Consider the following 24,306-nt stretch of genomic DNA (forward strand, 5'->3'; position numbering starts at 1 on the left):
CTTGGAAACCCTATATCAGGTCGCTATGAATCTGAACCAACTCCACGGCATATAACCACCACCACCACTATCACCCTGATAAAGCATCTTAAAATTTTAGTTCCTTAAAAAACACTTTCTCTGCTGTTTATAGACAATCCCTGTCAAATGCTTCAATTGTGTTCTCTCAGTGGAAAATGGGAGATACTTTGAGTAATGTTTCCTTCTTCGATCTGCACTACCACCACTGAGAAGGCTCACGTCTCTCCTCTCTGTCTGTTTCACAGGAACCCATGAAGTTGTGTTCCATGGACACACACTCTTTCAAGGAGTGAATTCCTCAGTCTTAATGCAGTTATGGATCTGGATAAACCATCAGTCTGGGGTTCTTTGAAGCAGAGAACCATACCTTTGCTAATCAATTTGAGCAAGAAGAAAGTGAAAAAGAACACAAGCAAGCCCCTCGACTTACAGGCAACTCATCACCTGGACCGCCGCTTGAGCCTTTCCGTCCCTGATATCCTCGAGGCTGGGGCCTTAGCTACAGAGGGTCGGCCTTACTGTGGGCCCCAGTCTTCATATACCTCAGTGCCCAGTAGCCTTTCGACCGCAGGGATTGTTGCAAAGAGCAGCAGTAGCTCCTTGAAACAGTCTGAAGAAGAATTGGATTGGAACCAGGAAGAAGTTGGCCACTTCCATGTGGTGGAAGTGGACTCTGAGGAGATTTGTGGCCCCCATGCTGCAGATAGGAGGGCATCCAGCAATGGCACCTTTGATCTGCAGAAAATGCCCCTCAGAGAGGAAGCATCCGAAGAGCCAGAGGTGAGACCAGGGCTGCTTACTTCCCTGTTTCTATTTCTTTTCTTGTTGTTTTTGTTTTGTTTTTTCCAGTGTATTCAGTGCCCTTGGAAATTTTGGTTAGGAGTTACTTCTGTGGTTAGCTTAGATATCATTTACAAGAATTTAAATTAATGCAATATTGATTGAACTCAGTGTTCCCATTAGTTTGGGGGTTGACCTCTACATATTTTAAAACTATTGCAAACAACCTTTCTAGGACACTTTAAGGCTTTAAAAGCTATATTGGATGAGCCTTCTTTTTTCCATCTCTTGGCAAAGAAGTTAAGTGCATGTTTTTGTTTTTTGTTTTTTTTCTAAATTTTTGCTAAGTGTGTGACTAGCTCTTTCTTTCCATCCCTGCCTATATACTATCACCCATCCTACTGGTACACATCCTGGCATATTGAGGTGTGTCTTTTTCAATCCACAGGGCAGATATCTTCCTATTCCTTACTGGATGTGTAGGCAACTTCTCTTGCATTCAGCCTGTTAAAAAATAATAAAAGCACAAATAAATTAAGGTCTATTGAGTTGATTTGAAGACTAAATGTGTATAGGAAGAGAATTCTGCTTTTTAAAAAAGAAAATGGCTCAATGCAGACGCGGGACAAAGAGACTATTAAAGAAAAAAGGAGAAAACAGAACAGAAAATCAACCACTGACTAATCTTAATGTGATGGGTTTAGAGCCATGCCCTTGCACCCCTGCCTCACCCTGAGATCAGCTGGAATCAGGTCACTAGGTGGTCTCTGTCTTGGGAGAGTAGGGAGCATTCATTTGCACAGATCTTCAGGTATTGTCCAGAGGGAAGTGTTAAAATGAAAAAGGTAATTCAATTATTCAGGTAATTATGAGGGCTATCTATTTGGAAGCAAGGGAGATTATGTAAGTTTATAATCTTTTCTTTAGACCACCTCAGAGCTAGTTATGTTTAACATATGTCTTTATTACTAAAGGGATTGTGGCACTGTAAGATAAATACCTGACTGCTATGACTAGGTTGGCAGTTCAAACCCACCCATTACTTCTTGGAAGCCCTAAGCAGAGTCACTATGGATTAGAATGAACTGGATAGCACGTAACAATAAAAATAATTGTATCAATCTGAGCCTTAGCTTTCTTATTATTGATAATAAAAACACAAATTCAAAAACAACAACCAAAATACTCCAATAAAATATACTTGAGAATAAATAAACTAAGTCACCCTATCCAAGAGGATGGTATATGCTCCCACTTTTCTAACTATCTTGGTTTCTTGCAGTAGTGTTTTGTACTTTTCTTTGTTTAGGTCCTTTGTTTCTCTGGTTACATTTATTCCTAAATATTTCATCCTTCGGTTGGCTACTGTAAATGGTATTGCTTTTCTAATTTCGTTTTCGGCATTGTCATTATTAATATAGAGGCATCCAACTGATTTTTTTTTGTCCAACTGATTTTTGTATGTTGATCTTATATCCTGCTACTTTGCTGAATCTTCCAATGAGTCCTAGTAGATTTTTTGCTGAGTCTTTGGAGTTTTCTACATATAGGATAATATCATCTGCAAATAGAGAGAGTTTTACTTCCTCTTTGCCAATCTGGATGCCTTTAATTTCCCTGTCTTGCTGTATAGCTCTTGCTAAGACTTTCAGCACAATATTGAATAGGAGTGGTGACAAAGGGCATCCTTGTCTGGTTCCTGTTCGCAGAGGAAAGGTTTGCAGTTTCTCTCCATTGAGAGTGATGTAGGCTGTTGGTTTTGTATTGTTGTTGTTGTTGTTGTTATGTGCCGTGGAGTCAGTTCCGACTCATAGCGACCTTGTACGGGGTTCCTGAGGCTGTAAATCTTTACGGGAACAGAAAGCCTCATCTTTCTCCCGCAGAACAGCTGGCATTTTGGAACTACTGACCCTGAGGTTTGCAGCCCGATTCGTAACCACTACGCTACCAGAGCTCTTAATTATGTTGAGGAATTTCCCTTCAATTCCAGCTTTGTTGAGGGTTTTTATCTGGAATGGATGTTAGATTTTGTCAAATGCCTTATCTGCATCAATCCATATGGTCATGTGGTTCTTTTCCTTTTTCTTATTTATATGGTGTATTACATTGATTGTTTTTCTAATGTTGAACCATACTTGCATCCTTGATATGAATCCCACTTGGTCATGATGTATTATTTTTTTGATGTGTTGTTGGATTCTATTGGCTAGGATTTTGTTGAGAATTTTTGCATCTAAGTTCATGAGGGATATTGGTCTCAAATTTTCTTTCTTAGTGTTGTTCTTCCCTGGTTTTTATATGAGGGTTATGCTTGCTTCATAGATTGTATTAGGAAGTTTTCCATCCTTTTCTATATTCTGGAATAACTTGAGGAGAATTGTTGATAGCTCTTCCCTGAATGTTTGGTAAATCTCACCAGTGAAGCAATCTGGACCTGGTCTTTTGTTGGTTGGGAGCTTTCTGATGACCTGGTCAATTTCGTCCGTTGTTACAGGTCTGTTCAAGTTTTCTACTTCACTCTGTGTGAGCTTAGGTAGATCATACTTTTCTAAGCAGTGATACCAGATATGGAGGCAGAGATGGGGACATGGAGAGAGGAAGCAGAACTTTGGTACTGAAGGAAGATGCCCAAGGTGGCAAAAAACATGACTCCATGAATTGATGAAACACAAATTGAAATGTTTTAACAAGGTGTTGCAGATCTAGAGCTGCTCATTCATCTAGGTCAAGAAATTTGGAAGACAGCTAGCTACCTGGCCCACTAATTAGAAGTGATCCATATTTGTGCCCATTTTAAAGAGAGGTGACCCAACTACATGTGGAAATCATCAGACAGTAACATTAATATCTCATGCAAGTAAAAGTTTGCTGATGATAATTCAGAATGATTGCAGCAGTGTATTGACAGGGAGCTGCCAGGAATTCAAACTGGACTCAGAAGTGGACATAGTACTAGGGGTATTATTGTTGACATCAGATGGATCTTAGGTAAAAGCAGATAAAGCAATAAAGATATTTTAATTTTTATTGTTAGGTGCCATTGAGTTGGTAGTGACTCATAGTGACCCTATGCACAGAAGATACAGAAAGAAACACTGCCCGATCCTGGGTCAACCTCACAATTGTTGCTACGTTTGAGCCCATTGATGCTGCCACTGTGCCAATCCATCTCGTTGGAGGGCTTCCTCTTTTTCTCCAAGTTACCAAACATGAGATCCTTCTCCAGTGTCTGGTCTCTCCAGACAATGTGTATGAAGTATGAAAAACAAAGTCTGGCTATCCTGGCTTCCAAGAACCACTGTGGCTATACTTCTTCCAAGACTGATCTGTTTGTTATTTTAGCAGTCCATGGTACTTTCAACATTCTCTTCCAACATCATAATTCAAATGCGTCAATTCTTCTATGGTCTTCCTTATTCACTATCCAACTTTTGCATGTGTCTGAGGTTATTGAAAATACCATGGCTTTTGTCAGGCGTAACTTAGTCCTCAAACTGACATCCGTGCTCTTCAACACTTTGAAGAGGTCTTGTGTAGCAGATTTGCCCAATGCAGTAAGTTGTTTTAATTCTTGACTGCTACTTCCATGAGTCTTGATGGTTGATCCAAGCAAAATGAAGTCATTGACAATGTCATTCTTTTCTCCATTTATATGGATGTTATATATTGGTCCAGTGATGAGGATTTTTGTTTTCTTTACATTGAGGTGCAAACTTCACCAAAGACTCTGGTCATTGATTTTCATCAATAAGTATTTTAAGTTCTCTTGGTTTTAAGCAGGCAAGGTTGTATCATCTGCATATCACAGGTTGTTAATGAGACTTTCTCCAATCCTGAAGCCATGCTTTTCTTCATATAATGCAGTTTCTCTACATTATTTGCTTCTCATACAGATTGAATAAGTATAGTGAAAGAATATAGCTTAGGTGCACAACTTTCCTAATTTTAAACCATTCGGTGTTCCCTTGTTCTGTTCAAACAACTGTCTCTTGGTCTACGTACAGGTTCTTCATGAGCACAATTAAGTGTTCCAGAATATTCATACTTTGCAATGTTGTCCATAGCTTTTCATGGTCCACACAATTAGAGGTCTTTGGCTAGCCAATAAAGTGCAAGTAAACATCTTTCTAATATTTTCTACTTTTAACCAAGATCCATCTGATGTCAGCAATGACGTCATAACTTCGTAATAGAGAGAAAAATGTTTACTTTTGCTTTATTGGCTGTGTACCACTAAACACATTCAGTAACATTGTGTATGAGTGGGTATTCAAGAGCACTTAATTGTGCTCATGAGGAACCTGTACAAAGACCAAGAGACAGTCATTTGAACAGAACAGGGGGTTACTGACTGGTTTAAAATCAGGAGATGTGTGTGTCAGGGCTGTATCCTTTCACTATATTTATTCAATCTGCATTCTGTGCAAACAACCAGAGATTGTTTGCTGGATTATATGAAGAAGGTGGCATTAGGATTAGAGGAAGACTCTAATCCATTAATAACTCTCCATATCCGAATAACACAACTTTGCTTGCTGAAAAGGAAGAGGACTTTAAATAATGATGACAATCAAAGGCTATAGCCCTCAGTATAAATTGTACCTTAATATAAAGAAAACAAAAATCCTCATAGCTGGATCAATAGAAACAGCAGTTAAGAAATCAAAGAACGCATTGCATTAGGCAAATCTGTTGCAAAAGACCTCTTTAAAGTGTTAAAGAGCAAAGATGTCAGTTTGAGGACTAAAGTGTGCCTGACCAACCCAGTATTTCCAGTCTCCTCATATGCATGTGACAAAGTCCTGGTTTGGTAATGTAGGAGCAGCACTGGGCCACAAGGTCAGTTTGAATTGCAAAGTCAGTAGTTTAAACCCATTAGCCACTCATCAGAAACTCTAAACAGGGTCTCTATGAAGTGGAACTGACTTGATGGCACTTAACAACAACATAGGCATGTGAAAGTTGGACAATGACTAGGGAAGACCCTAGGAGAATTGATGCATTTAAATTATGGTGTTGGTGAAGACTATAGAAATTACCATGGACTGCTTGAAGAACAAACAAATTTGTGTTGCAGGCAATACAGCTGGAATGCCTGTAGAAGATAAGATGGTGAGAATTTGTCTCTTGTTCTTTGGATATGTTGTCAGGAGGGATCAGTCTCTGGAGAAAGACATCAGCTTAGCAAATTGGAGGATCATCTAAAAATAAGAAGACCCCCCAAGAAGATGCACTGACAAAGTGGCAGCAGCGATGGGCTCAAATATAGCAAGAATTGTGAGGATAGCACAGGACCTGGCAGGGTTTCGTTCTGTTATGTGTCGGGTTACTAGGAGTCAAACCCTAACACCAATGTTTGTACTCTTTTAAACCATTGGTTGGGTGTGCTTAGTGTCATGGTCCAGAACTAATGATCATAAATGGAAGAATTGTCCCCCTCTTACCATCTCTGTAATTTCACCATGAGTTACGTCTTTCTATGACATTTCAGTTGTCAGTTACATTTGTATATAGCTAGCTTTGATACTAACTTATGTGAGTGAGTTGAGTAAGTTTTGAGAAGTCTCCAGCTGAGATATTTCCTGAAACTCTTCTTGGCAGCCACAGAACTTCACTTTAGTGACCACAGAGAAGCATAATGACAAATCACAGAGGGGAGGAAACAAACCACAACTTGTAAAATTAAACGTATGCATCATTTTCTTTATACATTAGTGATGTGTTCTTTCCTATTTTTGTTTATCTAAAAAATCATCATCAACCTCATGGTGTCAATAAAGCTGGGGGGGGATGCCATGTCCTAGTGTCCACATTGACTTCTTTCTTCTCTCCATCCATCTGTCTTTCCTCTTCTGTTGAGCACTTACTGTGTGGTCTAGGGGCTGCCATAGTGAGCAAAGCAAACACATCCAGTCCTTAGTGGAATTGCTACTCTGGAGGGTGGCTGCTGACAGGTGCATTAGTAAGCAGCCAGTGCAGTATGGAAAAAGTAAGGCCAATAGAGTGCTTGGGACTGTAGGGTGGAGGTGTTACTGTTTTGACAGGGTCCACAGGAAAGACCTCTTAGGCAAAGACCTGCAGGGTGTGAGAAAGCAAGTTCTTGGCAATTGTGAGAACATGCTTTTAGAAGGTGTCAGTTTCTTAATGCTCTTATAGCAAAAATACCACAAATGGATGGCTTTGGTGAACAGAAATATATTTGATCAGTTTGCTGTTGTTAGTTCTGATTCATAATGATTCAGTATAGGGTTTCCAAGGAGCAGTTGGGCTGGTGGGTTTGAACTGTCAACTTTGCAGTTAGCATTTTAGGAGACTAGAAGTCTAAATTCAGGGTCATGGTGTGGCACTGTAGGATAAGCAATGGACTGCTAACTGCAAGGTTGCAGTTGGTGGGTCAAGCCTACCAGCCACTCCTTGGAAAGCTTACACAGGATTGCTATGAGTTAGAACCGAATTGTTGGCACTTCATAACAACAGCATAGGGGAGACTTCCTATCTCTGTCTACTCTATGGGAAGGCCTTGGTAGTTTCTCATTTTCTGTTCAGGCCGTTTAACTCACACACATGACAGAAGGGATTTGGGTATAGTATAGTTGCTATGCCCACCATGGACACTGGAATGACAATGATGTTGTTAAGTGCCTGCTGTTGAGTCCATTCCAACTCATAGCGACCCCGTGTAGGGTTTCCAAGAAGCAGTTAGACATTGTGGTAAGGTCTTCTGAGTGAGCCCTGTTTCTTTGTCTTGATAAATGTATTGCTGGGGAAGGATTGATCAGAACTAAGGGGTGGACTTGGGTTGCTTCACAACTTTCCTACGTTTTTCCCCCTCCTCTTTTCTCAAACATGTTATTGTTGTTGTTAAGTGCTATTGAGTCAGGTTCTGACTCATTGCCACCTTGTATAAAGTTTCCAAGGAGTGGGTGGTGAATTTGAATCACCGACCTTGCGGTCTGAAGTGACCTTATGGTCCAGTTCTTATCCTACACCAGGACTCTCAAACACATACATCGTTTTAATAATAATAATAATAATAATAATAATAATAATAATAGTAAATTAATTTGCAACATCCCTGGTTGTTGAAGATGGTAAGCACACTTAATGTTCACCAAAAGGTTGGAGGTTCAATATCAATGGAAGAAAGCCCTGCCCGATGAGCTTCCTGCCCGATGAGCTTCCAATCACTCAGCCATTTAGTACCCTGTGGAGCTTATGGGGTCTCGAGGAGTCAGGACCAATTCAGGGCAATTAAGCATTTGTTGTTTGTTTTTTCATATATAAGGAAGTCTGTTAAGTGTTTCTAAGTGACGTCAGACCACTTGTGCTTGGTTCACTCTGCACAAGGAGCCTCGCTCAGCATCTGGCCCACAGCAGGTGCTCCCCAAAACTCTCTGAATGGATTATTTTTACCTCGGAACCGACTATAAGGATGTTGTTGATTTGTTGTTGTTAAGTACCATTGAGCTTGGTTCTGACTCATAGCAACCCTCTGTAGGGTTTTCGAGGACCTGCTGGTAGATTTTGAATCGCTGGCCTGTAGTTAGCTGTCCAGTGGTTATCCACAGCACTACACCAGGACTCTAACTATAAGGGTAGTGTATTTGTTGTGTCTTTTTTAGAGGTGGTCCTATGTCCTTAATTTTAAGTAAACTTCACAGAAACAAAGGGTACAAAGCAGAAAGGGGATTAGAACACAGGCTTTCTGACTCTGTGTATCCTCAGTGAAGTGAAGTGCTGCCTCTCACTGTTTTTTTTTTTGATCCAATTTCTAAGCACAACTGTGTGCTACATCTGTTACTTCCTGCTAACAACCATGTAACCTCAGCCCTGGCTTCTTTATTTGTAAACTGGAGATACTATAAGAAATTAACCATATCAGAAAATACTTTGCAAATTATGAGATGCTAAACAAATGCCCAAGGGATTATTGCTTTTTAAAAATATACCTTCTCCCTTCTCAGCTGCTTTATTATTTAACATTTTGCATTTACAACAATAGTAAAAAAATCTACTATTTTTGCATTAATGAACTAAGTCTGGCAGCAATGAACACCTTATTGTTGATAAGTGTCGTTGAGTTGGTTCCAACCCATGACGACCCTCTGTTGGGTTTCTGAGGAGCGGCTGGTGAGCCTGAACTGCTGACATTGCACTTCAGACTGACTTTGCATTGGCTCATAGTGCCACACCAGGACCCCAGTGAATACTTGGTGGTGGTGGCTGTGTGCCATGGAATCGGTTCCGACTCATAGTGACCCTATACAGGGTTTCTGAGGCTATAAATCTTTACGGGAGCAGAATGCCTCATCTTTCTCCCAAGGAACAGCTGCTAGTTTCGAACTGCTGACCTTGCGGTTTGCAGCCTGATTCGAACCACTACGCTACCAGAGCTCCCAATGAACACTTAAGCTGAGGGCAAACTTAGCTGAGCTGGTTCAGGCTTGCCAGTGGTTTGACAGTTAATCAATGATGCTCTCATGCCCCATTGTGATGGGATTTGATCAACCTCCAGTTTTATAAATACTGATTTTCACGTAATTACATTGATAATTGAGGAGAAGGTGGATGTCCTGTGTAAGTGTGTGCCAAAACATTTATAGAAAGTCAATGTAAAAATAATATTGACTATGCAAACAAAGATTGTTGTTACTGTTAAGTGCTGTGGACTTGATTCCAACTCCAGGCGATTCTGACTCATAGTGACCCTTTATAAGATTTCTGAGGAGTCACTGGTGAGTTTGAACTGCTGACCTTGCAATTAGCAGTCCAGTGCTTACCGTACAGTGCCACACCAGTGCTGTGTAAAGAAAGATTAAGAACACTTTCTAACAGAGGTTGATAAACATTTTCTGTAGAGAGCCAGAACAGGAATATATTGAGCTTTATGGGCAATATACTCTCTAGTACAACCGCTCAAAATGCTGTTACTGGAGCATGTGAGCAGCCAGGGACAATGCGCAAATATATAGGCATGGCTGTTTCAATAAAGTCTTATTTATAAAAACAAGCAGTAAGCTGAGGTTGACCTCAGGACAATAATCACTCTTAGTACATTGACAGGGAACTCAGAGGTTCAAGCTAGATTCAGACGACAACGTGGAATTAGGGATGTCAACATTGACGGCAGATGGATCTTGGCTGAAAGCAGAGAATACCAGAAAGATGTTTATCTGTGCTTTATTTACTACACAAAGGCTTTTGATTGTGTGGATCATAACAATCTATGTACAAGATTGCACAGAATGAGTATTCTAGAACACATAATTGTGTTCGTGAGGAGCCTGTACATAGATAAACAGAACAAGGGAAAACTGAATGGTTTAAAGTTAGGAAAGCTGTGTACCAGGGTTGTATTTTCTCACCATACTTACTCAATCTGCATGCTGAGCACATAATCAGAGAAGCTGGATTTTATGAAGATAAACATGGCATCAGGATTGGAGGAAGACTCATTCACAACCTGCAATATGCAAATGATACAATTTTACTTACAGAAAATGAAGAGGACTTAAAACACTTACTGATGAAGATCAAAGACCACAGCCTTAGGTGTGAGTTATATCTCAATGTAAAGAAGACAAAAATGGTCACCACTGAATAACGTCCATTTAAATGGAGAGAAGATTGAAGTTGTCAAAGACTTCATTTTGCTTGGATCAACCATCAACACTCATGGAAGCAGCAAGTGAAAAATTAAGTAGTGCATTGCATTAGGAAATCTGACGTATAAGAGCTCTTTTAAAGTGTTCAAGAGCAAAGATGTCAGTTTGAGGACTAAAACATGCCTCAGTATTTTCAGTAACCTCATATGCATGTGAGTTTGATAGTGAATAAGGAAGACTGTTTAAGAATTGATGCATTTGAGTTACGGTGTTGAGGGGAGAATATTAAAAGTATCTTGGAAGTCCAAAAGAACAAACAAATCTGTATTGGAAGAGGCACAGTAAGAATGCTCCTTGGAAGCCAGGATGGCCAGACTTTGTCTCTCTTACTTCAAACATATTGTTAGAAGGGGCCAGTACCTGGAGAAGGCTATCATGTCTGGTAAAATAGAGTGTTGAAAAGAAAGAGAAAGGTCCCCAAAGAGATGGATTGGTACAATGGCAGCATGAGTGGGCTTAGGCCTGGCAACAATTGTGAGGTTGACTTAGGACTGGGACAGTGTTTCATTCTGTTGTGCATAGGGCTGCTATGAGTTGGTATTGACTTGCTGGCATCTAACAACAACAACAGTGAACAATATTGGGCTTGGCTGAAGACTAAATTTGTATACCTTGATTTGTATGATCAATAAGCTCCCCAAAAGATGTGTAAACACTGAATATGTGTTACCTTGATCATTTGCTTTAATTGGATGTTTCTGAACAAACATTCCAATGTTTTCCTCTAACTGCATGTGGGTTGCTTTAAATTCTGTCAGTGCTTAAAAGGCCAGTCAAGATATCTGAATGGTTCTGCTCATCTTGTCATCTCCTTTACGTTCTCTATAGCATAGGTGTGGGTTAAACTATCAGATGTGTGTGGCGTGCATGTGTGTACAGGTGCATTGTGGCTTTGTAAGATAAGTCTGGAGTCCTGGTATAGTGCCACAGGATGAGCACTCAACCAGAGGTCAATTTGAATTGCAAGGTCAGCGGTTCAAACTCACCAGCTGCTGTGAATTGGAACCGACTTGACAGCACTTAACACCATCAGTAACTAAGTACAGGGTCTTCAGTTTGGGCCTTCCAGCTGCTCCGTGGAATAAAGATGTGCCTTTCTGCTTCTTCTAAGGTGTATAGCCTGGGAAACCCTATACAGAGTCACTGAGAGTCAGTGGAAACCGAGTCTACCACACTTCACAACTTTTAGTTTTTGTCATACTGTGGTCAATTGTGTGTTGCTGTGATGCTGGAAGCTATGCCATCAGTATTTAGAATATCAGTGGGGTAAGCCCATGGTGGCCAGGTTTCAATGGATCTTCTGGACTGAAACAGACTAGAAAGGAGAGGTGAACATATTCTGAATGCTTAGCCACTGAAAACCTTATTGATAGCAACAGAACTTGGTCAGAGGTAGTGCCAGAAGCTGAGCCCCTCACCTTGGAAGGCCCTCATATAACTGGGGAAGAGCTGTTTCCTCAAAGTCGAGTTGATCTTAATGACATGAATAGAGGAAAGCTTTGGGGACCATTGTTTGCTGATAGGGCACAATTCAAAAGGAGGAGAAACATCTACAAACATCCATTAACAATCACAACAAGGAGTGTATGAAGTATGAGTTTAGGAAAATTGGAAGTTATCAAAAATTAAATAGGGTGCATAAAGATTGATATCTTACGTGTTAGTGAGCTGAAATTGTCAGGTATGGGCCATTTTCATTCAGACAATTATATGGTTTACTAGGTTGGGAATGACAAATTGAAGAGGAATTGTGTTGCATTCACTTACAAAAGAACATTTCAAGATCTGTCTTGAAGTACAGTGCTGTCTGTGATAGGATAATATCCGTATGCCTACAAGGAAGGCAAGTTAATATCACTATTATTCAAATTTATGCACCAACCTCTAAAGCCAGTGATGCTGAAGTTGAAGAATCCTACCAACTTCTTATGCTTGAAATTGATCAAATGTGCAATCAAGGTACATTGATAATTACTGATGATTGAAGTGTTGAACCAGTTTGTTCAAAGACTTCAATTTGTATTCCATCAACTCCTGGAGCCTTGTTTTCGCCGAGGCCTTCATGTGCAGCTTAGATGTTTTCATTCAGTACCATTGGATCTTGATCATATGCTACCTCTTAAAAATATTTAAATAGAGACTATTTCTGTTTGACCCAGTTACTCTGTATTCATTACACCTTGTTTTGATGCTTTCTGCATCATTCAAGAAAGTCTTTGACAACTTCAGTCTGTTTTCCATTCATTTGGATGTTGTCCTTTGGTGAAGATTTTTGTCTTTTTTATATTGAAGTCCATGAGGATTTGTAGTTTTGTTCTACATCCCCCCACACACACACCATTAGTAATGGTGGTTGGATACCATCTGATTCTTCTGGTCTCATAGCAAGGGTGTAAGTTGTTTATGGAGGTAGTCAATCATACATGTCATTTTTTGCTATTATGAATGACTCTTCTTCCTCTCTTGCTCCAGGAGATTAGCCAATCATTGATATGTCTTCAATGGGAACTTGCAAGCTTTTGAGTCCCCAGGCACTAAACCATAATCTAAGAGGTAGACCAGAAGAACCAAACACTGGCAAGCCAGTTAACTGAGATGTGTCATGAAACAATGACTCTAAACCTCCAAACCAAAGAATCAAATTCCATGCGGTATTTGGCTATATATAAGAAACCTTGGAAGCTGCTCTTTTGTTTTTTTAAAAAAAAATGTTTTTTGAAAATGTATCTACTACACAATCTTTGCCAATTCATCTTTGTACAATAAGTTATAAAAACTATTGACTTCAATAATAATAATTAGCTAGCAGAGCATTGCTATTTTCATCTTACTTGGATGAATTAAAATGTATGTAGAGTAATACATATTCTGCATTGTATTTAGATGAGAACACAGAGAAAGCAAGAAGGCAAATGTATTAAAATTCAGCAGAACATGTAAACATGTGGCAGGATATGGAAAGCATGAAAATGGATGGGCCAATTATTTTTAAAAGCCAGCTTCCTCCATTTACCTGAGGTTTTGAAAGTAAAGCACTGATGTGAATAAACATTTTCCTTGTGTACACACTAAATATGATCTTATACAAAACTGCTTCCTATAAGGAGTCCCACTTTCGCACCATAGCATGAGCTCTGGATTGCTAACCTCAAGATTGGCAGTTCAAACTCACTGGGTCACTCCCTGGGAACCTACACAGGGTCACGGTGAGTCAAAATCAATCCAATGGCACTTAACAACAACAACAAAATATTGAGTATAGCAAAGACTTTATGGAGGTAATTAGGACAGTGTTGTTACAAACCTTCTTAAAACCCAAATACTGCTTTAGCTTAGCTCGTCAAACATGTGTACCTATAACATTATACTCATTCAAGAACTCTCTATACAGGATCAGGCCTCCTGGTGTGGCACTATAGGATCAACACTGGACTGCTAATCACATGACTAGCAGTTCAAACCCATTAGTCACTCCTTGGAAACCCAGTACAAGGTTGCTGTGAGTTGGAATCAACTCAACAGCACACAACAACAACAACTTATGGGATCAAGTTGGCAATAGCAACCTTAGGGTCAATGAGTTTATGCTACTGGGGGAAACTCAGTAAAATAGAGTGAGAATGATTTCATAAGTTGAAGAATATAATCAATGTCACACTGCAGAAAGTATTGAATTGGTTGTTTGCTGTGTATCTCATGAATAACAACAAAACTCATTTATTATAAAGGCAGCAGTGTAATCTGTATGAGATATAACTATCCTCATAACGTTTTCATAACAAGATGTTGATGCTGTATTTCTGAGTGTTTAAATGCTATTAGGGAGTTTTCTCATATTTTTCAGCAGTTATAATAATTAAAAATCATTTCTATTTCCTAGTTATGCATTTGAAGACAATTTGTTTGAACTTAATAAGACTGAAACTTAGTGAGTAAACATCCAAACACTAGAACACTGCTGCTGGTGGTGGTGGTTATGGGCCGTAGAGTCAGTTCCAACTCACAGCAAACCTGCATAGAGTTTCCAAGGCTGTAAATCTCGACAGGGGCAGAAAGCCTCATCTTTCTCTCATAATAGTTTTGAACTGCTGAGCTTGAGGTTAGTAGGTCGACTCCTAATGGAATACTACTCAGCGTTAAAAAGGATCAAATTACTTGGATGAACTCTGAAGCCATTATGCTTAGGGCAAGTGCTACTCTCATAAGGTGTCATGCTGTATGGTTCCACTACTTCCTCTTCTGTGTCACTCCTCTGGTGTCTCAGGTTTTGGTCCCTGAAGGCTCGATAATCAGGGATCTTGGAATCCAAAGGACCCACTCCACTCCTGTTTTCCCTTTTTTGGTGGTAGCGAGATGCTCCCCTCTTGCTTCTGAGATCATTCATTTTGTAACCTGCAAGATGGCCCAGTTGACCAATGCCCAAGCTAGAGTTCCAAGTTTTTGCAGTCAATCACTATTGATCCTGATAGAGATCACTCATAACTGAATCGAATGCTCTCTATTAGCACCTTTCCCCCACCTTCTCCTACCCAGACCCACCAGGAAAACGTCGTTTTGTGGGAGTTGCGAAGACTACGGCCAGAAGAGCCGTATTAAATAATTAATTGCACTGTGGAACTCATCTGTTTTCTGATTGTGGTGGTGGTTACACACACTGTTGTTGTTGCTAGGTGTCTGCAGGATTGATTAAGGACAGCTTGATTGGTTGCAGATCAAACCTCTGTTCCCCTGTGATTCATTGGCTGATTGGGGAAGTAGATCGCAAGGCCTTTCTTCTCTGTTCCTCTGTGATTCATTGGCTGATTTGGGGAAGTAGATCCAGAGGCCTTTCTCCTGACTTCTTACTCTGGAAGCTCTGCTGAAACCTTTTGCTATGATAACAACACCCCACCCCACCCCACTGGTGAGACAGGTGATGAGTGGGACATGAGGTGCATGGGACAGTAACTGTACCTTGTTCTCTCACATGGACGGCGAGAATTCTGCCCTTGAATCATATATGTGCATAAAGTTATAGCATACCTCCCCACAAACATAATCAACTTTACTGTATGTTAGATTACAAAAGGAAGCAAAAATTAAATATATATACACACTGATTTCTCATCATGATTGTTGAGAACATAAAATCATATTGCAATGAAAGTGTTATATCAGGGACTCCTGATGAGATAAAAATTAACTGCATTGGTTTTATTGACAAGTTAATGCATCAATATGACTACTAGATCTGGAATAAGGTGAAAGCCATAGAGCTTGGACTCAGCGGATATTGCTTTCTACTCTACGCAAGAGCAGGCACTGTTCCAGGTTATGTGTCCCTCATGGCTGTCACTCGGAGACTTAGCCTGTGGTCTCAGGCTGGAGCAGTTTCTGCTTGCTCTTTGCTTGGTGGTCAGACCCAATGTCATTGGCTTTATGAATCATGCAGGAGAGAAATCGACTGAACTTGTAGGAAGTGACTGACTGTGGACAGTTTAAAGGCATGTAAATGCAGGGTAAAACTATTTTGAAATTGGATATTGAATAAATTTTTAGATTATTGATATGAAGCCGCCTTCAGATAATCCTGTCCTGTTTACCTGGCTATCCTTTTATGTTGTTGTTATGTGCCGTGGAGTCGGTTCCGACTCATAGCGACCCTATACAGAGTTTCCGAGGCTATAAATCTTTACGGGAGCAGACCGCCTCATCTTTCTCCTGTGGAGCGGCTGGTAGTTTCAAACTGCTGACCTTACCGCTCGTAGCCCGATTCGTAACCATTACGCTACCAGAGTTCCTTTTATACTGAGTACAAATTATGAGGCAGGCAATCAGCCAGGGAGATGGTTTGAGGCTGCATGTACCTCCTCCTTCTTGTGGTCTTAGACCACATCCTCAGGATTTTGAAGACGGAGCTCTTCCCCAGTCACATTTTGAGTGCCTTCCACCCCAAGGGACTCATCTTCTTGGCACTATATCTGACAATTTTCTGGTGCTGATCAGAAGTTTTCAGTGGCTTAAGTTTCAGAAGCAGTCTGCTTCTACTTTTTTTCTCAGCTGTCGTAGTCTGGAAACTCCACCGAAACCTGCTCATCATGACAAGCCTGGAGTATTTAAAACAGAGAGTTAGGCTTTTTTTGACTGGGTGGGGGTCACACCTCCAGGGGTAGAGTATCTGAACTACAGGGACTGTTTGAGAAAGGCTAACGTGGTTTTCCCCTGTGTGGAATACTCTGAGTGAGACAGAATATTTACACAACTGCGGGACCTTAGGGGGGCAATAGTGGGGAAAGGCACAGGTATGAAGACCTGAGGGGCTGCTCTGGCTCTCACAGAAGGGACGATGAGGCCCTAGGAAGTGTGCACTGATTTCTGGCCAGTTGCAGGTCCCTCCTGTTGTCACTGTATGCAGAGCTGGTTAAAAGCCCTCCTTGCTGCTCATCCTGCCTTGTTCTTCTGGGAGGCTCAAAACTGGACCTCCTGCTCCGGAACGGTGGTTCTCTGGCTCCCAGATGCCCTACTTGAGAGAATGAGAGCGTGTCTTTGAGGGGCATTGTACCATCTATCCTACCTAGACAGAATATCTGAATTGTGCCCCTAAACTAGTTGCTATCAAGTTTACTCCAACTCCAGAGTCAGTACAGAGCGGAGCTCCCTGGAGTTTTTAATCACTGATTTTCCGGAAGTAGATCACCAGACGTTTCTTTCACGGTGCCTCTGGATGGGCTTGAATCTCCAATCTTAACAGCTAGCAGCCGTGTGTGGTAACTGTTTGCACCTCCTACGGACTCCTCGACTGTGCCCAGGGTCTCCCTGATTTTTGCTTCTGGATGGCAAGGAACATTTTGTTAGTCTCTACCCCCAACCCCAGTGGTTCCTGTTGATTCAAGCCAGCTCTAAATGTACCCATAACTTCGGAATTATTCAGTTGTCTTAGGAGAGGAAAATCCCTTGTTTTTCATTTAAGAAATGAGTCCTGGCTAATGTGCCAGGTGGATAACTGGATCGCAAGTTCAGTTTAAGTCACAAGGTTGGTGGTTCAAACTCACCAGCCTCTCCTCAGAAACCTTCTGCAGGGTCGCTGTGAGTCGGAACCGACTAGATGGCATTTAACAACAATGCATGTGCCAGGTAATGTGCTCAGTCCCCCTTTACTTTGCCTTTTTATGTCAACCTGCCTTCCTCACATTCAGCAATGGGACCTTCATGAAGTACCACATTATTCTGAACCCCTCATTGGACATTCAAAAGCAGACACAATTGAGACGTCTACCCTATCTCATGATAATTACTGAATAATGTACTTCTTGTTGGCTTATGAAACAACTTCCTGGATTCCTGAGACTTAATTAAATCAGGAAATATGGACATATTCCCTCCTGAAGTCATTTATTCTGAATTTGCATTTTTTCTCTCATGTTTCTCGTTGAGTAAAACTTTTTGGTGGTTATTGGAAGTTGCTAGTTCTGTGACGGTGCAGATGGGAGCAGGTCTTTGAGACCCCATTTTAATACGTTTCCTATTTGATTGATGTGTGTTTCTGAGCCACCTGGATTTCTGTGGAAGGCCAATGAGTCAAGCTGCCCCACAGTGAGAGGATGGCCCTGCTGTTCCACTCCCTTCCCTGAGAGCAGAGCTGCTCTTCTGCTAAGCATCCTGATGAACTAGAGCTACTTTTGCAGCCCAATGGAAGGGTGGAATCATCCTCATCAACACTTAGTGCCAGTGACTCTGATGGCAGAGTTCACAGCGAGACTGCCATTCCCAAGGTCACCTCCTGTTACCACACACATGAAGTTGAATATGCAAATGCCAAATTTCCAAAGTGACACACTGCATAAAAGATATCCTCACAGACTTAGCCCCAAAGCTGCATCTCTGTGAGCTATTTTCCCTCTTGGAGTTCCACCGTGAGCTAGATCCTGAAGGCTTTAGAAACCTGTGGGTCGTTAATGAGTTTAGGAGCATCTGTCCATTCCATCTGTCGGTTGGTTGTGCTGTGGCATGCTGGCCTAATGCTGGAAGTTATGCCACTAATATTTTAAATACCAGTAGGATAAGCCCTAGTAGGTTTCAGTGGAACTTCCAGGCCAAGACAGGTTAGAAGGAAGGGCCAGGTGATCTGTTTTTGAAAATTACTTATGGATCGCAATCAAAACACTGTGCTGGCCAATGAGACCCCTAGGTGGGAAAGCACTCACAAACACAGCGACTACAACAGTGAGCGCAAACACACTAACAGTTGTGAAGACAGTACAGATGGGGCCTCCTTTATTCTGTACTATGTGGGTTCAAAGCCAACTCTATGACAATAACAACCAGGGCATTTGGAATATCGGCGTATTGTTTATCAGATGCTTCTTAGAAAGTTAATCTTGCAAAGTTATGATCATGGTTCGTTCTGAATTCTGATGAAATCCCAGTGAGCAGAACTATATAATCCTTATGGATTTGTCTTCCTTTTTTCTTTTTTTCTTTTTTCTTTTTTAGTGTTGTATTGTGAATTGGGTGAAGGTTTACAGAGCAGATCAGTTTTCCATTCAGGAATTCATACACATTTTGTCTCATGTCACTGATTGAAATTTCCACAAGCCTTGCGTTTTCTGTCTCCACGCCTTCTTTCTAACCCCTCTGAATTTAGCCTATAGGAAAATACTGCCATTTTGGTATCAAATTGTTGACGATTCTTAGGTCTATGTTTCTTCTTAGTGCTGTTATTCCTCTTTAAAACCTATCTGCCATTGCTTTCTTTCTGTTCACTTACAGAAGTTATGTGGGGGCAGTGATCTGAATGCATCTATTGCATCCCAACACTTTGAAGAAGAGTCTGTAAGTGAGATTCCTTAAAAATGTACACTAAAGTAAATACTATCAATATTTCCTGTCCTGTGTTTGGTTTTGTACTTACATGCCTCTTATTTCAAAAGAAAGCTGGACTGTATCCACCCACAAAAAACAGACCTTACAAATGATAACTGGGACAGATTAATTCAATGTCTATTGATTTTCAGACTGGGATAGATTTTTCTAAAAATACACAGCTGGGATGAAATTGAGTGAAAGAGTCAAGGAGACAAAGCCATTTTGAAGTGCTTTGAAATACAGGCAGAGGAACTTCCAAAAGAAGAAGACAGGCAAGGGGACTCGACTACACAAAATCGATTAATTGAATGTCAAATAAGTGAATAATAAATTATTTTACCCATCCTTTCTCTTTGAGGAAAGATGAACATTTGAGCTGGTTCAAAATTTGAACTGGATTAATTAATAATTATTCAGAAGTAGATTCAAATTTGCTATTATGGCTTGTAGGAATTGATGTATTCCCAGAGGGGCTAGTGAAGTAAACTGGGGGAAAAGAGATGGTGGGGGACAGATGGGAGATAGCAGTGATGGGGTTAGAGGATGGAATAGAAATATGGAGACGATAGCAGAGCACTGGATGCAGGCATAGTATGTGCCATGGGGTTCCAGGCCATGAGCAGGACTTAGTAAGTGAGCAGTCGAGTGGTTGTAAGTGAAATGTTTTTACTACATCTGAAGGAGGTCTATCAGAGGGGTTGTCAGGTAGCAGGGAGAAGAATTAGGAGGTGGAGCTTGGAAAGCTTTAGCCACTTATTCTTGGGAGCTAGCCTAGCCTCAGGCATGCCATTTCCTGCCTTGAGCACCACCCTGAGTCAGATAAGAAAGGTTCACGCAGCCTGCAGTAAATAAAGGAGTTCAAGAATGGCTCAGATGATGATTTACTACTTCTCTGATTCTTCCTGGAAAATTAATCTGGCAAAGACATGATCATGATTGCCTATGAATTCTGATAAAATCCCTCTGGGAAGAACTGTGAGTAACATGTTAATAAACTAGTAGAACCAAATTATCAAAGTGTATTGAAGTTACAAATGACACATGAAGATTTGTCATTGAATGACCTCCCCCTTTCTCCCCACCTGAAATGTGTATAAAATTCTCTTGTTTTAGCCCAATACTTGCTAACCTAACTGGCTTCTTATTCTGGACAGAGTCTCGGGGAAGCTGGCGATGGCTTGAGTAACCTCCCCAGCCCTTTTGCCTACCTGCTGACCATACACCTGAAGGAAGGCCGGAGCCTCGTCATCCGAGACCGCTGCGGTAAGAAAGGACAGTGTCTGCTACACAATAGTCTGAAAATCTCATTTATTTTCGTTGTTGTTTTAATTTTTTTTCTTATGAATTGAGTAAAGGCTTACAGAGCGGATCATCAGTTCTACATTTAACGACTCATACTTTTTGTTCATCTTGATGATTGTAATCTTCTCCACATAACGGCAGCTTTCCTGCTTCCTCCCTGTGGTTTTATTTCCAGTCCACCAACCTTCCCATCTCTTCTCAGTTTTGTCCTTATGTAGATCCTGCCCTTTTGATCTTGAATACGTGACCATTCTGTGGTGAACATTGTTGTTGTCAGGTGCCATCGAGTCAGAACCGACTCAAAGCGACCCCATGCACAGCAGAACGAAACAACGTCCAATCCTGGGCCAACCTCACTACCGCTACCACACTTGATACCATCAATGATACCCCCTGGCCGATCCATCTCGTTGGGAGTCTTCCTCTTTTTCTCTGACCCTCCACCTTACCCAGCATGACACCCTTCTCCAGCGACTGTTCCCTTCTGACAATATGTCCAAAGTATTAGAAACGGAGCTTAGCCATCCTGGCCTCCAAGGAGCACTCAGGCTGCACTTCTTCTAAAAACAGATCTATTGGTTCTTTTGGCAGTCCATGCCACTTTCAGTATTCTCCACAACTCAAAGGCATCAATTCTTCTACGGTCTTCCTTATTCACTGTCCAGCTTTCGCATCCATATGAGGTTATTGAAAACAACATGGCCTGGGTCAGGCGCACCTTAGTCCTCAAGCTGACATCTCTGCTCTTCAATACTTTAAAAAGTTCCTGTGCAGCAGATTTACCCAATGCAATTCGTCGTCTGATCCCTTGACTGCTGCTTCCGCGAGTGTTGATAGTTGATCCAAGAAGAATGAAGTCCTTGACAACTTCAATCTTTTCTCCGTTGATAAGAATGTTGTTTATTGGTCCAGTGGTGAGGATTTTTGTTTTCCTGACATTGAGATGCAATGCATACCTAAAGCTGTGCTCTTTGATCTTCATCAGTAAATGTTTTAAGTCCTCTTCGCTTTCAGCAAGCAAGGTTGTATCATCTGCATATTCCCTCATATCTTTCACGTGGCTAAAAGTTGGGCCACAGAGTGACTTTTCTTATAGACCTGAAGAGGAGCCAAGGGCCAAAGACTTGGTAATTCCTCCAGTCTCTTTTTAACCAGTAAGGCTGGTATTTTTACAGTTTTGAACTTTGCTCCACATTTTCTTCCACTCTATCTGGGACTTTCTAATGTGATTGCTTTCAGGGCAGTCGAAAACCTCTTTCTGAAATCCGTATCCATTGTTTGGTGGTGGTGGTGGTTATGTGCCATGGAGTCGATTCCGACTCTTAGTGACCCTGTACAGGGTTTCCAAGGTGGCAAATCTTTTGGGGAGCAGAAAATCTCCTCTTTCTCCTGTGGAACGGCTGGTAGTTTGGAACTGCTGACCTTGCGGTTTGCATCCTGATTCATAAGCACTATACTACCAGAGATCCTTATTGTAAGCTAAATTTATTCATCTTAACCAAATATACATCAAACAGAGCTCAAACCTAAGCCTCTCTATGTGTAAAGGAGCTTGCAGCATATTCTTGAAATACACTGACCTAAATAAATATACTAAATCAAACTGAAATGAACTGTCCATTTCTGTTTCAAAATTAATAATATTTGTCAAATAAGTTGTTTTAGAATGAAATAAGATAACAAAGAAAACTCTGTGCTTGACACATAGCAGCTACTCACAGACATGCTCCCTTGATCCTTGATTTACTGCAGCCCTTTAAATGGCTGTGAATAGGTAGTTCGTGGATCCATACTTCCTTAATGGAATCAAAGCAAGCGTGGGAGTGGATGGACATACCCTTCAGACCACGCTCCTTCCCTATTCTAAACCCCCATTGGAATCCTGCAAGAAGACATTGGTTCTCTGTTTGGGATTGTTTTGCTCACTTTCTGCATGTGTCTGTGTATCTGTATTTGTCTGTAAGGGAGGCTAGTGGCACCCGTTCATGTGTTCTTATTCCTCCTTTCTCAGCAGTATAAATTAAGCTGTGATGAACATCATTGTGCATTCTTCCGTGTACAAATAAGAATACACCTTCAATGAAAACTTACATGTGTTTAAGAGTTGGATGTGGAGTCTGATTGTTTGGGTTCAAATCCTGACTTCTCCACTTAATCCTGTTTTAGTTTTTTAAAGTTTTTATTGTGAATTGAGTGATAGTTTTCATGGGAGAACATCAGTTTTATACTCATCCTATCGTATTTTGTTTCATTGCAATGATTACAATCCCCTCCATGCATCATCAACAGTATTTGCTTCTGTTCCTACTGTTTGTTTGTTTGTTTGTTTGTTTGTTTTGTAATGTACAGGAATAAAATGTAATATAAGGATTATATAGTAATTTAAACAACCAAAGTACACACTCTGCAAGCCTGCCTTTGGCGGCCAGCACTCAGTCCCTCTCTTTCCATAAGTGCAGAGTCCTCAGCTACTCCCTCTCTCCATGTCTCCATCTCTGGTGTTGCTGCTTCTCTGGATAGTGTCCCACATTCTGCTGGCTCTCTTCTCTCTTGATATTCCCAGGGTCCTGTGTTTCTGGACTCTGAGATTTTAATCCTGTTTTATATAAGCAAATTTCCTTGACCCCTTTGTGCCTTCAGTTCCTCACTTGTGAAGCAATGTTAGTAATATTAACCTACCTTATGTGCTATTAAGGAGCTCTTGTAGTGTAGTGGTTATGAATCAGGCTGCAAACAGCAAGGTCAGCAGTTCAAAACTACCAGCTCCCATAAAGATTTACAGCCCCGTAAACCCTGCATAGATAGGGTCACTATGAGTCGGAACTGACTCCACGACACATAACAACAACAACAACAACGTATGCTATTAGGAGTCCTGGTGTGCTGCCATAGGATAAGCACTCGACCTCAAGGTTGGTTTGAACCACAGAGTTGGCAGTTCAAGCTCACCAGCTGCTCCCTGCAAACCCTATACAGGGTTGCTATGAGTCAGAACCGACTCGAGGACACTTAACAGCAACAGCATGCACTTCTAGGAGTCCTGGCGTGGCACTGTAGGATAACTACTGGACTGCTAATGACAAGGTCAGCAGTTCAAACACACCAGCTGCTCCTTGGAAACCCTATATATGGTCACTATGAGTCAGAACTAATTTAACGACACAACAACATATACTATTAAGAAATTTAAATGTATTAATTGATAAAGAGTTTAAAAACAGCATTGAACTCTTTGCACTCAATAAACGTTTGACTGGTGTTAGAAGTTACTACAAAACCTAGAAGAATACTTACAAGATCCTAGAGATGTAAGCTTTTATATTGAGGAGGTTCTGGCAAATTGTTCTTCAAAATGTACAAATGTCCTCTCCTAAAATATGGTTATCTGGCCTCTACCTCCTTATCCTGGTGTAGCACTGTAGGAAAAACACTGGACTGCTAACCACAAAGTTGGTGGTTCAAACTCACTAGTTGTTCCTTGGAAACTCTATACAGAGTGGCTCTGAGTCGGAATTGAGTCGATGGCACTTCACAATAACAAACACTACTTCCTTGTCAACAGTGGATTTTCCCTTACATAACTCTTCTTAGTTTTTGACAATCTCATAAATTAAGTATCAAATTTCCTTTGTTTAAATTTGTACATCTCAGAAAACTATAAGGAACTCTGGTAGTGTAGGGGTTAAGAGTTGGG

At 40.9% G+C, this 24,306-nt stretch overlaps 1 protein-coding gene across 1 annotated transcript in view; it reads left to right on the forward strand.

Annotated features, from left to right (window-relative positions):
- The first annotated feature begins 336 nt into the window (after positions 1–336).
- MCTP2 (multiple C2 domains, transmembrane 2) overlaps positions 337–24,306 on the forward strand; it is a 282,589-nt gene continuing 258,619 nt past the window's right edge. The window contains exons 1-3 of the mRNA XM_006870699.1: positions 337–801; positions 19,215–19,277; positions 20,465–20,573. Of these exons, the coding sequence (XP_006870761.1) occupies positions 337–801; positions 19,215–19,277; positions 20,465–20,573 (637 nt within the window). The remainder of the gene's footprint in view (positions 802–19,214; positions 19,278–20,464; positions 20,574–24,306) is intronic.

This window comes from Chrysochloris asiatica, unplaced genomic scaffold (genome assembly GCF_000296735.1).
Source record: "Chrysochloris asiatica unplaced genomic scaffold, ChrAsi1.0 scaffold00148, whole genome shotgun sequence".
Lineage (NCBI taxonomy): Eukaryota > Metazoa > Chordata > Mammalia > Afrosoricida > Chrysochloridae > Chrysochloris > Chrysochloris asiatica.